At 40.2% G+C, this 14,323-nt stretch overlaps 1 protein-coding gene across 2 annotated transcripts; it reads right to left on the bottom strand.

The window, feature by feature from the left end:
- Positions 1-559: 559 nt before the first annotated feature.
- ilvbl (ilvB (bacterial acetolactate synthase)-like) lies at positions 560-14,323 on the bottom strand. Of its 2 annotated transcripts, none has more exons than XM_053488644.1 (16): positions 14,192-14,323; positions 13,876-14,026; positions 9,356-9,557; positions 8,745-8,872; positions 7,501-7,639; positions 7,282-7,393; positions 7,087-7,186; positions 6,256-6,353; positions 5,978-6,114; positions 5,750-5,884; positions 5,463-5,577; positions 5,192-5,361; positions 3,188-3,258; positions 3,011-3,082; positions 2,706-2,811; positions 560-1,452 (listed from the first exon to the last, which is right to left on the bottom strand). In XM_053488644.1, exons 2-16 carry the CDS (start codon positions 13,978-13,980, stop codon positions 1,274-1,276), a joined length of 1,869 nt encoding a protein of 622 aa, XP_053344619.1. In that variant the 5' UTR covers positions 13,981-14,026; positions 14,192-14,323; the 3' UTR covers positions 560-1,273. The 2 variants fall into 2 exon arrangements, with proteins under 2 accessions (XP_053344619.1, XP_053344618.1); XM_053488643.1 differs by having other exon boundaries at positions 13,876-14,029; positions 14,192-14,298.

Genomic DNA, 14,323 nt, shown 5'->3' with positions numbered 1-14,323 from the left:
TGTGCTTGGATATAGCACTCTGTAAACAGCCAGATTCTTTAGCAATGACCTTTGTGGCCCACTGAACCAGACTGAGAGCCCATTTAAAGGCTCAGGGAACCCTTGCAGGTGTTTTGAGTTAATTAGCTGATCAGAGTGTGACACCATGAGTCTCCAATATTAAACTTTTTCACAATATTCTAATTTTTTAAGATATTACATTTTGGGTCTTCATTAGCTGTAAGCCATAATTATCAAAATGAAAAGAAATAAAACACTTAAATATATCAGTCTATATGTACTGAATCTATATATGATATGAGTTTCACTTTTTGAATTGAATTACGGAAATAAATCAACTTTTTCTTGAGGTGTATATGTGATAAAAATTATAATATTTTATCAATACTGTTCAGTATTCAGTAATATCACCCTTATTACCATAGTACCATTTCCAGGCACAGTACAAGACAATAATGTTTGAATGTATTTAAACATTGAGGTTAAAGGCCTTGTTCAGCTAAACAACATACTACTTAAATGTATATTGTAACAAAAATATCACATGTGAACACAAAAATGTTTCATGAGTCCAACCTTTATTTTCCCCTTACACAGAATTAACCATGCTTTTCATTACTGATTGCTGGAACAGTAAATGTTTGTGTGGAGGCTTTTCATTATGCTAGCATGGTAATCGGATCAAATGTGAGACTGTAAGATGTCGTGATTGCATTTAAATATTTAGGTCCATCACTGAACACAGCAATGATTTCCTGCAATATTCAACACGTTTAATTATTTTAACGTGATTAGTTCAGTCCCCATCAAAAACATTAACATTGCATAGTTTAGCTTTCTCGGGACTCAACAGTTCAATTACTACAAACAAACAAATTAATAAAACAAATTAATCTAAAGACCGAGCTCCACAATCTCGAAATAATATTAATCCTGTAATGATGAATCATAATTTAGTCTAAATTAAACATTGTTACTTAAAATTAATTTTTCCCTTTTCATATATGAATAATAAATCCTCAAGAAACCTTAAAAAAAAAATCCTGAATAAAGCATAAAAGAGAAAAATAAAACCTTCCTTAGCTGAAAACAGCAATAACTTTGAAATGATCATCACCAAGAGCCACAAGCAGATCTCTTGTCTCCTTCTGTTCTTTACCCATCTATTCATTTCTCCTTTCTGTTTAATGCACACTATTTCATCATGCACAAACACCAGCAAGTGAAATGCTTTCAGGGTTTCAGTCAGCAGTCAGGACCACACGCAGGGTCTCTACACAGAAATAGAACCGTCCCTGAAGTTGGTTTTCCCTATGAGTACGTTAAGTAACACGGCCTTGCCCTCTTGACACTCCCTCTGTGCTCCTTTAATAATGTTGTCAAGGCGTGACTCTTCTTCCCGGCCAATCAGGTAACCTTTGCCGCCATATCCGTCGGCAACGATGTGATAATCTGGTGAGGAATAATAAAAAACTTTTTTAAAAAGGAAACAGAATATAATTTCAGGTTCCGTTATTAATACTGTACAATATGGAACTAGTGGAATTTGGTGAACGGTCATTATGCCTGTGGTTGTATACAGTATATCCAAGTGGCATCTTCACCAAGTGGACTGTGGGCAAGATGCCGTGATCATTTTTGTGCGCTACATTTCACCTCAGGCCTAACTCGAAACCGAAACCCTACAAATGAACCATATTATCTGGATAGAGTTAAACATTCTACCACTTTATTTGAAACAATTTAATTTACAATTGCATATATGTTTCATTTTAATACTTATCAAATTTTATAATTATAACAACATTATAATAATAATGTACTTATATATTTTTGCATTTATACACACAATTATAAACTGAGGAGACAAGCAACAAACTGAATCTGAAGGGACACCTAAGCAGAAAAACACTGTTCACATCTGTGGCACCTTGTCCCTGCTGTCCCTGAGTGTGATGTCGTCCCCTACACTATCAGGGTCCATTCAATTACAGCTTACATTTGTTATACATTTAGCTGAATTTCATTATGTGCTCATGTTAATAAAAGCCCAGGTCTGTGTTTAACCAAATGATGTGCTTTTGTAATATAATGTTCTTTATGGTGTGGATTTTTTCTTCTACCAAACATATTTCTTACACTTACGGCTCACTAGGGGTCTGCAGAGCACAAGCTAAGTGCACTAAGACATTGTGACTTTTTAATGCCTCTGTACCGAGTAGTTAGTATTGAACATTACAAAACGTACTGTAGTACAAAACATTGAGACTGGACTGATTAATCAACACCCGCGCAAACACACTGATCTACACTATCAAACTATTGTACATATTAACCTGTAAATGCTCTTTTGCACAATATTCATTACTTGTTAATTTGCACTATTGCACTATAACTATTTATCTTTGCTGCTGCTTACTGAACGTTTACTGTTTCTCCTCCCACTACATCACCTCATCACCACAGAGTACTCTAACGTCATGTCGCATTGTCACATTGTCGCTCGTTTGCACATTAGCATGTGCACTTTATATTGTCTCTTCCATATAAAAACGTAGATAGTTCTATATATTGTCTCTGCCAGCTAATTAGGCTTCTTAGTTAGATTGGTTCTGGAGGAACGTTGTTGTGTTTCACTGTGTACTGAACTGTATATGGTTGAAGTGACAAAGCCTACTTGACTTGACAAGCATGTGAAAGATTACCTGTAAACGCAAGGCCACAAGCTACATTGCTGCCAAGAAGAGGCACCTGTTCCCTTGAGATCTGACTCCAACAAGCATCATTTCCCACTAGTGCAATTACAGGAGTCTGACAAAAGAGGACAAACGATAGGGTCACCAATGTAAATGTAAAATTTGGTATCAAACAGGATTGTTTTATTGCTCTGAACAAGGTTTAATTTTAAATAGTATAATTTTTAATACCCAAGGATTCATACATAAAGGATTTACATATTATTTTTCGTTTGTCATCACTGATTGTTTGGTCTTTGAACATGACTTTATACCTTGTGTCGGGTAAAAGTATCGAATTCTGCCACGCTGTACCCCAGGGAACCGTCACCATAAACAATCCATACCTATAAATGAGACAGAGTCAGGTTTCCCACAATCATGTCTTCTTTGATTTACAAATAATTAACAATGCTGACACTGAAGGGTATTAACTCTTGATTATATCCTACCTCTGAGTCAGGACGACAGAGCTTTGCTCCCAGGGCAAAACCTCCTCCTACACCAAGAGTCCCAAAAGCCCCTGTACAAAACAGAGTCCATGAGACGAGAAGACAAAGAACACCTAGAGACACACTACAGGCAAAGTTTGTGTTTCTGCAATGGCAAGCTACTCCATACAGTCCCTACACTCGGGGTCATAAAAATTAAGACTTTATAAGCTTTAATCTAAAGATGGTTTGGCTCAGTGGTAGGGCTCTCGTCTGCCATGTGAAAGGCCTGGGTTTAATTCCCAGCCACTGGATGTAATGCCGGTTCCAAGCCCAGATGAAATAGGAGGTTTATGTCAGGAAGGGCATCTGGGATAATACCTGAGGAGATCAGCTAAAAGATACCCCGCAGACAAATCTTAAGGTTACAGTTGAAAAGTGCTTTACACTGCTTACTTTGACATGCACCTGGATGTTTTCTTTATCTATTCATCTGTTTTAAAGGTCTTGTTCTGCACCAGAAAAAGAACTGGGTTTTCAGTGGTATTATGGGTCTTTTGTTGTTCCTGGTTCTCTACTGCTCCCTTTACTTTAAAGAATGTACTTAATAGTTGATCTGCACATACTGTATCTAAAGCTTTATCACTTTCCTGGATTTGTTTTGACTTGTCAGGATAATAGCAGCTTGCGTCACTACTTACTTTAAATTCCTGAGTTGACCGTAATTCCAATATGTACTGCATATACTGTGGTAGAGACTAAAGATAATAGAAGTCATCTTTATTTGTCATATACATCAGGCGGATCAGCCATAACATTTAAGCCAGTAACTTTAAAACCACCTAGGTTACATTCTCCTTTTGCCACGGGGGACAAGGGTGCCAATCTTGCTCCTTGGGCCACGGCTTCCCAGAGCCTCTGAGGGCATGCCGTAGTATCTGGCACTAGAATGTTGGCAGCGAATCCTTTCAGAGCTGTAGGTTGGGGTTGGGGTCTCTACAGATCAGACTTGTTTCAGGCACACACACTAATCTTTAAACAATGATCTCCTTTGAACGGTTGATATTGAGATGTTTATCTGCTCCTTCTGCTCTGTAAAGCTTCATAACGGCTCTAATCTGAGGTGCTGGTTGTTAATTGGTGATTTCTGAGGCTGGTGACTCTAAATGAACTTCTCCTCTGCAGCAGAGCTCAGTTTTGGTCTTGCTTTCCTGGGAAGGTCTTCATGAGAGACAGTTTCATCATGGAGCTTGATGGGTTTTACAAACACACTCGACACAATACTGTTCTTGTAAGAACTGTTCCAGAACAGCCGACCTTCATGTCTTAATATAACAACTGACTGTTGTTGGTACTTAATTAACTAATGCATTCTTCTTTGTCTTTCTGCTGTTCCCTTTCAGGTGTCGCCACAGCAAATCATCTGCCTCCATCTAACCCTCTCCTCTGCATCCTCTTCTCTTACACCAACTAACTTCATGTCTTCTCTGACTGCATCCATACAGTAGATCTCCTCTGAACATGTCCAAACCACCTCAACCTGGCCTCTCTGATTTTATCTCCAAAACATCTAACGTGGGTTGTCCCTCTGATGAACTCATTCTTGATCCTATCCATCCTTGTCACTCCAAAAGAGAACCTCAACATCTTCAGCTCTGCTACCTCCAGCTCTGCCTCCTGTCTTTACCTCAGCGCCACTGTCTCTAAGCTTTAGAACATTGTGGTCTCACCACTGTCCTGTACACCTTTCCTTTTATTCTGACTGATACTTTTTTATTACATAACACACCTGACAATTTTTTTCAGTCATTCCAACCTGCCCGTACCCGCCTCTTCACCTCCTTTCCACACTCTCTGTTGCTCTGGACCGTTGGCCCCTAAGTTACCTAATGCCATATGTGTTTTTTTTATAGCTTTGAAAAAACTCCAATATTGTTCTAGAATGTAGAAAATCCAAACTTGTGTCCAGACTTTTGACAGGTACTGTATATGACAGTCACCATTACTCATGCCCATGGTTCTGACCTGGGTCCAGCCAGCAGAGGGGTCCTCGGGGTCTCATTATATAAGCAGCACTGCCTACAAAGTCTCCTCCGTCTGCAACAATAATACTGTCTTCCATCATGAGCTCATCCACATGGTGCAGGACACTCAGAGGGTTCAGATGCCTCTCAGTCTTCTCCTTAGCCTTGTTTCTACAACAAAAGAGAAAAATTCCGCTATTACAAGAGCAGACTGACAGCCGTGACAAGTCAAAGAAAAACAATTGCAGTAGATTGCAATAGAACAACCTAACCTGTTCGCCTTCTCCTTTGTGATGTCGCGTTCCTTCAGGCACTGAACCCATTCCTCAGGACATTTGTGTCCCACCAAGCCCTTGGACAGCTGCAGCAAGAACGAACCGACGTCACCTAAAGAAATCATGCCGATTTTATTTTTAATGACATGATGTCAAATCATCAACTAGATGCTACGTCTGTGAGCTTCTAATAAACAATGGAAACGTGTGTATAGCAAGCATGAGATTAATCACTTGGGCATTAATCAACTTCTGCTTATGGCAGTTATAATTAATTGCCTCACCCTGAATAGCAACCGTGGGCTTCCAGAACAAGTCAGAGTTCTTCAGAAGTTGAGTCTTGTCTCGATTGACCGCAATTATTTTACTGCGTCTGTTTAGCACTCTGCCGTAACTCATCCTAAAGTCACACACCGTGCCTGTTAAAAATCAAATGAGAATAATCACCACGAACATCTCATCAGACCTGGGAATGTCTGCAAAGTACCAAAAAAAATCTTGTTGTTCTTTACCTGCCAGCAGCACCAAATCTGCCTCTTTCAGAGCATCTCTTCTGTTCTGTCTGATATGCAGAGGGCTGTCCTTACCCAGCATCCCCCTGGACATCCCACCAAGGAAGCAGGGAATGCCTAGAGACTCCAGAGCTTTTCTGGAACAGGGTCAGGACATGAATGTTCATGCAACTCAAAACAATTAAAAAATAAAAACAAAAATCTAATGGACCATAATTTGAACTGGGATGGTAATAAACATGCTTTAGTTCACTGTTTAAAACGATAAATAAATTTACCTGACATCTGCGACAGGTGTTGGCGGGAGTGTCGCCTGGCTGCCGAGCACAATCACTGGCTTCTTAGCCCTGCTTATCAGCTCTATACACCTTTGCACCTGGAGGCGAGACAAAAGTCAGGGGTGAATACGTGAACTCAGACACATTGAGATAAAACATTACTGATTTCTCTCTATCTTTAAACGTTGGCCTTTAGCTTTACACTCAATGACTTCATAATGCCTTCAATTTAAGGAACTGACAAAAACTTAAAATCGTCCTTTTATTCCAAAAAACAAAAAAACAAGACTAGACAGGAGCAGCTTTTGCTGAACCACAGTTCGGCAGGTTTGATGTTAATGAGGTCTTCATGTCACTATAGCAACCACTGTTGTACCTGGTGCCCTCACCGCACTGTATGTAGCTATGAATCACGGCTAGACTGTCGATTACATGAACATTATAAGCGTTGAGATTTTTTATTCGATTCTGTTGCACTGTTTACTCTCGGATTTGACACAAGCAGCTAATTTAAATTATTGAAAGCTACAAAAAATATTTAATAAACACTTAAATGCTGTGCAGCTCGGGTTGCTGATTGTTTAAATGTCGTGTTTAATACAAACCTTTTTTTTCCTTCTGCTCCTCATTCCAGTCCAGTAGGTGGCGTACTTGCTAAGCATATCTTTATAAAACACGATTTTCCTGACTAATCTCGTCTTTAATAGCTTACTTTCATGGTTTATTACATGCAACTAACTACATATTAAAGTTATTTGTATAATTGCAAATGATGTAAGATTTGTTTAAGCGAATACGTCTCCACTGATTACCGTACATATTAAAGCTCACCTCATCATTGGAAGCTTCAGGTACATGCACAGGCAGAGGGGAAAGGTCCCGCACTTCCCATGCTCCAGCGAAAAGGTTTGTTAGATGATTGTGAAGGTACCTAGAAGGACAAAAAGATTATTCACTCAAGGTCGAGAGTCATCCAGGGTTTTCTTTAAACAACAGGCCTGAATGTGTTCTCTACCATTGTCGTACCATGAAATAATTTTTCCCACGATTCCTTTAGGAGCGTTTTTAGGAGCAAACTCTTTCTCTACGACATGATACGGATACAGCGTGTCGATGGGGAACTCGATAAACACGGGACCTGAAAAACAAATGTAAATGTGCATCAGAATCAATGGTCATATAAACCTATAAACCTCACCAGGGTGTCCGGCGTGGTGAAGGAGATGAAGGGTCTCTGCGGCGTACCTGGTGTGCCAGACTGGGCGATGGCCAGGGCTTTCCTCACAGTGGGCACAATCTCCCTCACGCTCCTCACAGACGCACAGAACTTACAGAGTGGCTTGAAAAGGGACATCTGATCAATGTCCTGCAGCGCTCCTCGTCCCTACACACACAGAGACACACAGAGACACAAAAACAGTATTTGGTCCTCATCTCTGTTCAGTACTTGTGAATAAAATACTTTACCCATAAACTGTTCAAATACACATTTTGTAATATCTCTGCTTTAAACACAACAAATTTATTAAATAAATCTACTTCTGCCTTTAACCTCCTGCGTTGTTGTTCCATTTAGATATGGACTTTGTTCTACAAACTAACGTGTTGCCTGCATCTTTAAAGTAATATGAAAAATGTAATTTAATATCCATAATTTTTCCTCTTCTTTGATACCTCAAGTCAAGGACACCATGACATTCAAAACTATTGGCACACCAAGGCCAGTTCTATTGTAGTTGAGATACATCAAAGATCAGAACATGATTATGAGATGATTTTTAAATATATATATATATATATATATGAATTGACCAGAAATTCCAGATTTAATTTCCTGAAATTTAAGTATACATGTGTTAAACACATTGGAACATGGAACCTTTGTTGATGGAGCACCTATTTTTAGGGTGACAAAAACTTTGGGTAAAATAGCATTCTGCACCATGCCATGATACTGCCTCCACCGTGCTTCACCCATCAGCTCATAAGTTCTGGAACAGGAGCTGATCCTTTCTTTCTCCAAACTCGAGACTTTTTATCACTTTGGTAGAAGTTCATCTCAGGTTCAGAACTATTGTGGCTCGTCTCTGTATTTCTTGGCAAATTCCAGGCTGGTCTTCTGATTCTTACTGCTGATGAGAAGTTTACATCATGTGGTGATGGGTAGATTGCGATACCTGCTGTTTGTTTATGTTACCCAAGCAGCAGAAACCCACAGATTAAACTAAGAGTAGCTATCCAGAGCTATTAATTGTTTGGAAATTCCATCAAGGCAAACCAGGGCAACAAGAAAGACCAGTCAGTCACATGCTTCAACAACTGTGATGTCCGAAATATCACAAGATCCAACACCAATAGAGCCATGCCTTTAGTGTTTAACATAAAGACTGAGAAAACAGTGTGTCTTATTGTATTGTATAAATTCATTAATGGAACACAATGGGGCTTCTGAGACTGGACAGACTTGCAACAGTCCCTTATTGTCTGACCTGTAGCAGGGTGGCAGCCGCTCCACCTATCAAAAGCAAAGGCGACTCTGCCATCTGAGCATTCTTCACTGCAGTAACTGTGTTAGTAAGGCCTGGTCCTGCAGTTACTGCAGCCACGCCCACTGTACCTGTGGAACAGTCATAGAATTGAATAGTGTTATTGTTAGAGATGAAATACCTGATTGTTATACCATGACTTCACTCATGCATTAATATTCCACAAGTGAAATGCAGAGATTTCAAAATCATTTTAGGTAATCGAGCCGTGTGACACTTGTTCCCAAATGAAATTAAAATAAAAAAACAGTCATGCTGTGATGTGATGGGTTACGTAGGAAACGTCCCTTCAGTAATGCCTCTTAAATGTGTTTATTTATCTGCACTCATCTAAAAGTTATTCTTTGAATCAATAAACATTAACAGAGTGTAATTCATTTTCAATTAAAAAAATCTGTGTAACTGTGCAACCCCTAGCTTATTAACTTCTTCAGAAAAAGACTGCAGGTAACAGTATAAACTTTTCTTTAGCTTGCTAGTAAAATTATTTCTGCATTTTGTGAGAATGGAATTAAAAAGCTTTTGTCTGGGTTTTTCATTGGAACACAGCTTACCAGAGAGCCTCGCTACTGCGTCAGCAGCAAACACAGCTGTGGCTTCATGCCGGGTGTCCACAACACGGATGCCCACTTTCTCACAGGCGACCAGGATGGGAGAGATGTGCCCGCCCACCAACGTGAAGACAAACTTGATGCCATGAGCCTGAAGCACTTCTGCCACGCTCTCACCCCCTTGCCGAGGACTCTTCCTGTCCGTCTGATAAGTTAATAGTTAGTAGAAAGTAGTTAATCAGTCAGCCATCACTGGTATTTTAGCTGTTTTATTGTATCTATGATATGGTTTTATACACAGATTTCATTCTGTCACCTGTGGCTTTGATTACACACAATGTGGTGTCCAGTTCATGTGCGAAAGTGGTTCCTCGTGCTCCCAGAACCACACTTTCACACTCTGAGTTCTGGAATATACCTCATGCCATCAGGAATTAAACCCTCCATAGATGTGATCCTCTGGTGATTCAGTACATTCAGGTGGTCAGCTGACTTCATCTTATTGCCCCATAACGTTACTGAGTCTCGACCTGAGTAACTGATCAACCCCAGATCATAACACTGTCTCCAGAGACTTGTACAGTGGACACTATGCATGATGGGAGCATCGCTTCATGTCCTTCCCTTCTCACCCTGACACGCCCATCACTCTGGAATAGGCTCAGTCTGGACTCATCAGGTCACATGACCTTTCTCCATCACTCCAAAGTCCAGTCGTTATGATCCCTAACAAACTGAAGACTTTAATCTGATGATTTTTCACTAACAAGTGGTTTTCGTATGGACACACAGCTGTTTAGCGTGTATAGAAATGCTCTTACTTTCACTATTTAACATAGCTCTGATTTTTACTGTTGATTTGTGACTATTATAGAACTTAATCGTTTATGTGTTTTACCACTGCACACATTTATGTATTGTTCTGTTTGTTTTTTATTTTAGTTTAGTGGAAAACCAGTGTGACAAACATTTTTACAGTCTATAACAAGTACTGTGTCAGTACAAGACAGCGTGATGTCCAAACAGTCAGGATAGGTCAGAACACTTGTCATGAGCTAAAAAAGATGAATTAAAAAAAAATGTCTCAATGTACCTCTGTAAACTCAAGATAAGATTCAGAATCTCAATGCAGTGTTTCAGATAGAAAACGTTATATACATGTTTTAATGCTGCACTCGTTATCTGCTCATCTAAACACATTCCACTACAACTCCACTATCTCCTGACCATCAATAATGTGTGTGCTTATAATCTCACTGCTAAAAGCCTAGCAATCCAGGACGTGTCAAAGTTCTGCAGCTGAACAGTGATAAAGAAAAGATAAAGAAATCCTTGCTATAAGAAATGACATGGGGAAAAAAAAGCTTTCTGTTTTCGCTGTGAAGGCAAAAAGAAAAAAACCCCAAAAACTCGGGCCTTTTACTTGATGGTGACAGAATGCTGTTTTACAGATATTTTACTCTTATCTAAAGCAAACCTAAAACCTATTTTGAAATACTTTATTACTGAATTTGAAACGTAGTTCTGACCAGCGAAACTGAGGGAACTGATCGTTCTCTCTCATTATGAGGGTTGTAACCGTAATGACACCACCTTTGTGTCTTTGTGAGAGACAGGACTGGTTGGACAGGAGTGGGAAAGTGTTTTTCGCCCCTTAAATTCCTTGATGTCCACATTTTTACTCGTTTTACATTTTTTTCTCAAATGGTCTTTCCACAGTCATACAGTTGTGAGGAGAGACCAGCACAGAAACATTGGCAGTTCCTGGAAGAAGCCTTTATTTGTCAAATATACCTTACAGCACAGTGAAATTCGTTTTCTTTGGATATCCCAGCTTGTGAGAAGCTAGGGTCAGAGTGCAGGGTCAGTAATGATAGATACAGCCAGCAGATAGATATGCGCCTTGCCCAAGGCAGCTTAATGGGGGGCTGAGTTTGGGGCTTGAACTGTCGACCTCCTGATCAGTAACCCAGAGCTTTAACCCACTGGGTAGTTTGGAATGGACTTGGACTTTAAGCGCATTCTGGGGGGCTGGTATGGATGATGTTCTTCTGGCAACCACAATAAAGACTTCAGCTGAGCTCCTCATCAGAAGGAAACGAACCTCTCTACAGGACATTTATCTGAATCTGTGCCTAAGGTGAACCAAAAATATCAACAAGCATGGCAGCCAGCTAGAACACTCTGGGACTTTTGTCAGCTCCCAGAGAAGACAAATGAACTCTAAAAATAATAACTGTACCCAAACTTTGTAAGAGTACAATCTTTTGTTGTTTTTTTTACAATGTACAATTTTATAATAATGGCACAAAAATCTTACTATGCAGTATTCACACTACTTTTACATTTGTGTCTATATTCAGTCTAATTTTTATATAGGCGGCCTGTGTACATTTTGTATTTGCGTTTGCACATTTTGTGCGTTTGCACATTTGCATATTGTCTGCTTTGCATATTATGTGTTAGTGGCCTGGACAAACATTTCAACGTGCAGCTTTGCATGTGTCACACGTGCAAATGACAAAGATTTTGATCTAATTTGCAAAAATACTAAGGCTATAACTATTACTGTAGTCCTAAAGTACTTTTACTGTAGTACTTTAACTATTAACCAGGCAGAAACTGATGACAAAAGAGATCAATGCTGTCTAATCATTCATTTTTGGTGTTAAATTCTAATTTGTCAAATATATATACAAATATACAAAAATATACTTCGAATGGAAAGAACAATATTGCAGAACTGTTTATTTTGACATATGACCTTCCTATGACTTTGGGGTCTTTGGTGCCAATGCAGGTATCAAGTCTGAATAAAATGGGAGGGTTGAGCCAGGAAGGGCATCCGGCATATAAACCATGCCAAAGTTGTGGCGACTCTTCAATGAGATTAGGCGAAAGACAAACAACAACCGTGCTGTGACTTTGCTCTGGTTTGGACCAGTTTCAAAACACAACCATCAGCTGGGTATCATATTTCTGAACAAACACTAAAGAGACTCAGTAACATGTTTTTGACAGGGACATCACTCTACACAGAAACATTTCTATTATTATTTGGAGAAGAAGGAGGAACCTGATCTTACTACTAATGCTACATTATTGCTTTAGGTTAAAGAACAGGTAAAGCCTGCATTGTGAAGCTCATACAGTTTTTCTTCTTCTTCTTCCATCAAGGCTCCATGTTACCCCACTCCCTCCACAGTGGCCGGATAGAGCAGATTATGGGAAAATAGTAGTTTAAGGAAATCCATTATTATTCGTACTCATGTATTTATTTATTGAAAATCGAACAGAATCACGATGTGGTATTCTTGTCTACGGGAAAAAAAGCTTCCTTAAAAATTTCCCCAAATTAAATCGGTGTATTTATTGGCAGCTTTAAGAACGCGTTACCACTAACATTTTCACACAAAAATACACAGCCGACGTTAAGCAAAGACGAATACAACAGACTGGCGACGCCAAACAAGAGCGTATCAGTGCACTACGAGACTGAAGTGTCTGAAGGAGGGAACCTGAAGGTCTTTTACTCCCTGCTGCTGTATGCCTGTATGTGATCTAGTCATTAATGTTATATACTGCTGTTACAATATCTTACATTTTTGAGCAATAACGACTGTGCAATAACACCATTTTAAACTATGTAACATTACAGACTGCAATTCGTTTGAAAGTGTAACTATAGTACTGTTTATCGTTTTCTGTTGTATTTATACACTGTTCTGCCCCTACTTTATATTTGCACATTTTTTTTTTTTGCTGCCAGAACAAAAATTTCCCCACTGTGGGACAAATAAAAGTATATCTTCCAGTCTACTTATTTCTGTGTAGGACCTCCAGTCAACATCTAAACACGATGGGCAATTTGGGAAGCGCAATTAGCCTAATCTGTTTGTCTTTGGGATGAAACCGGAGAACACGGAGGAAACCCACCAAGTTGCGTGTGAAGAAGATACAAAGCCCATCCCACTGAGGACATCCCACAGTCCAAAGATATGCAGGTTAGGATAACTGTGTGTGTCCTGTGATGGATTGGCACTCTGTCCAGGGTGTACCCTGCCTAGTGCCCTAAGAGTGAGAGAGTAAGTGAGTGAGTGAGAGAGTAAGTGAGTGGGTGAGTGAGTGAAAGAGTGAGGGAGTGGGTGAGTGAGTGAAAGAGTGAGGGAGTGAGAGAGTAAGTGAGTGGGTGAGTGAGTGAGAGAGTAAGTGAGTGGGTGAGTGAGTGAGAGAGTGAGGGAGTGAGAGAGTGAGTGGGTGAGTGAGGGAGTGAGAGAGTAAGTGAGTGGGTGAGTGAGTGAGTGAGATAGGGAGTGAGGGAGTGAGATAGGGAGTGAGGGAGTGAGTGTAAAACTATTCTCTAAGTTTGTGAAAAAGAAAACCAGGAAGCTACTAAACATCAAGTGAATCCTCTGACCTTCGGAGAGCAGCCAGGCATGGACGTGTGTGTGTGTGTGTGTGTGTGTGTGTAAACAATGAATCCTGCTAGGTAATAATAAGCATTAGCGCTCAGTGATACACACCTCATGGAGCAGCTGGTGGATCAGGCCGAGTCTGTACACCGCCGCGGTCACGAGCGCCAGCAGCACGGGAGCGACACACACACACACCGCGCACGCGACGTCCATCTGTAGGGAATGTTCCGTGTTTCTAACCTGCAACAATGTATCGGCGCTACTGATCAAAGAGAGAGAGAGAGAGATCACTTTACAGCTCCTGCACTTCTCAACATTACGCAACTCATCTGTCTACTGTTGCTCATACATCACTCCAACACACACACACACACACACACACACACACTCGTCTGATCTTAAACCCCCGCTCTCTCTCTCTCACCGCTATCTGCGCAGGTCACACCGGATCCCCACCATCCCGTCGGAACGCCTAATAAAACCCGGTGAAAGGTCAACGCTGCTAAGTAGAAGCGGTGCTGTTCTGCGCATGCGTCATGCGTCATCTCGCGTCCAC

The sequence above is a fragment of the Clarias gariepinus genome, chromosome 27, assembly GCF_024256425.1.
Source record: "Clarias gariepinus isolate MV-2021 ecotype Netherlands chromosome 27, CGAR_prim_01v2, whole genome shotgun sequence".
NCBI lineage: Eukaryota > Metazoa > Chordata > Actinopteri > Siluriformes > Clariidae > Clarias > Clarias gariepinus.
Note: the sequence above shows the minus strand (reverse complement) of the source record. Positions and strands in the feature narration are given on the sequence as shown.

Bases quoted from the DNA above. Each gene is read 5' to 3' on its own strand.
- ilvbl (XM_053488644.1), bottom strand. From the start codon at position 13,980: ATGGACGTCGCGTGCGCGGTGTGTGTGTGTGTCGCTCCCGTGCTGCTG. The intron at 6,354-7,086 runs GTGAGCTTTAAT...TCTCGCCTCCAG, and splicing joins CTGAAGCTTCCAATGATGAG to GTGCAAAGGTGTATAGAGCT. The intron at 5,362-5,462 runs GTTAGGTTGTTC...CTTTTGTTGTAG, and splicing joins ACAAAGGAGAAGGCGAACAG to AAACAAGGCTAAGGAGAAGA.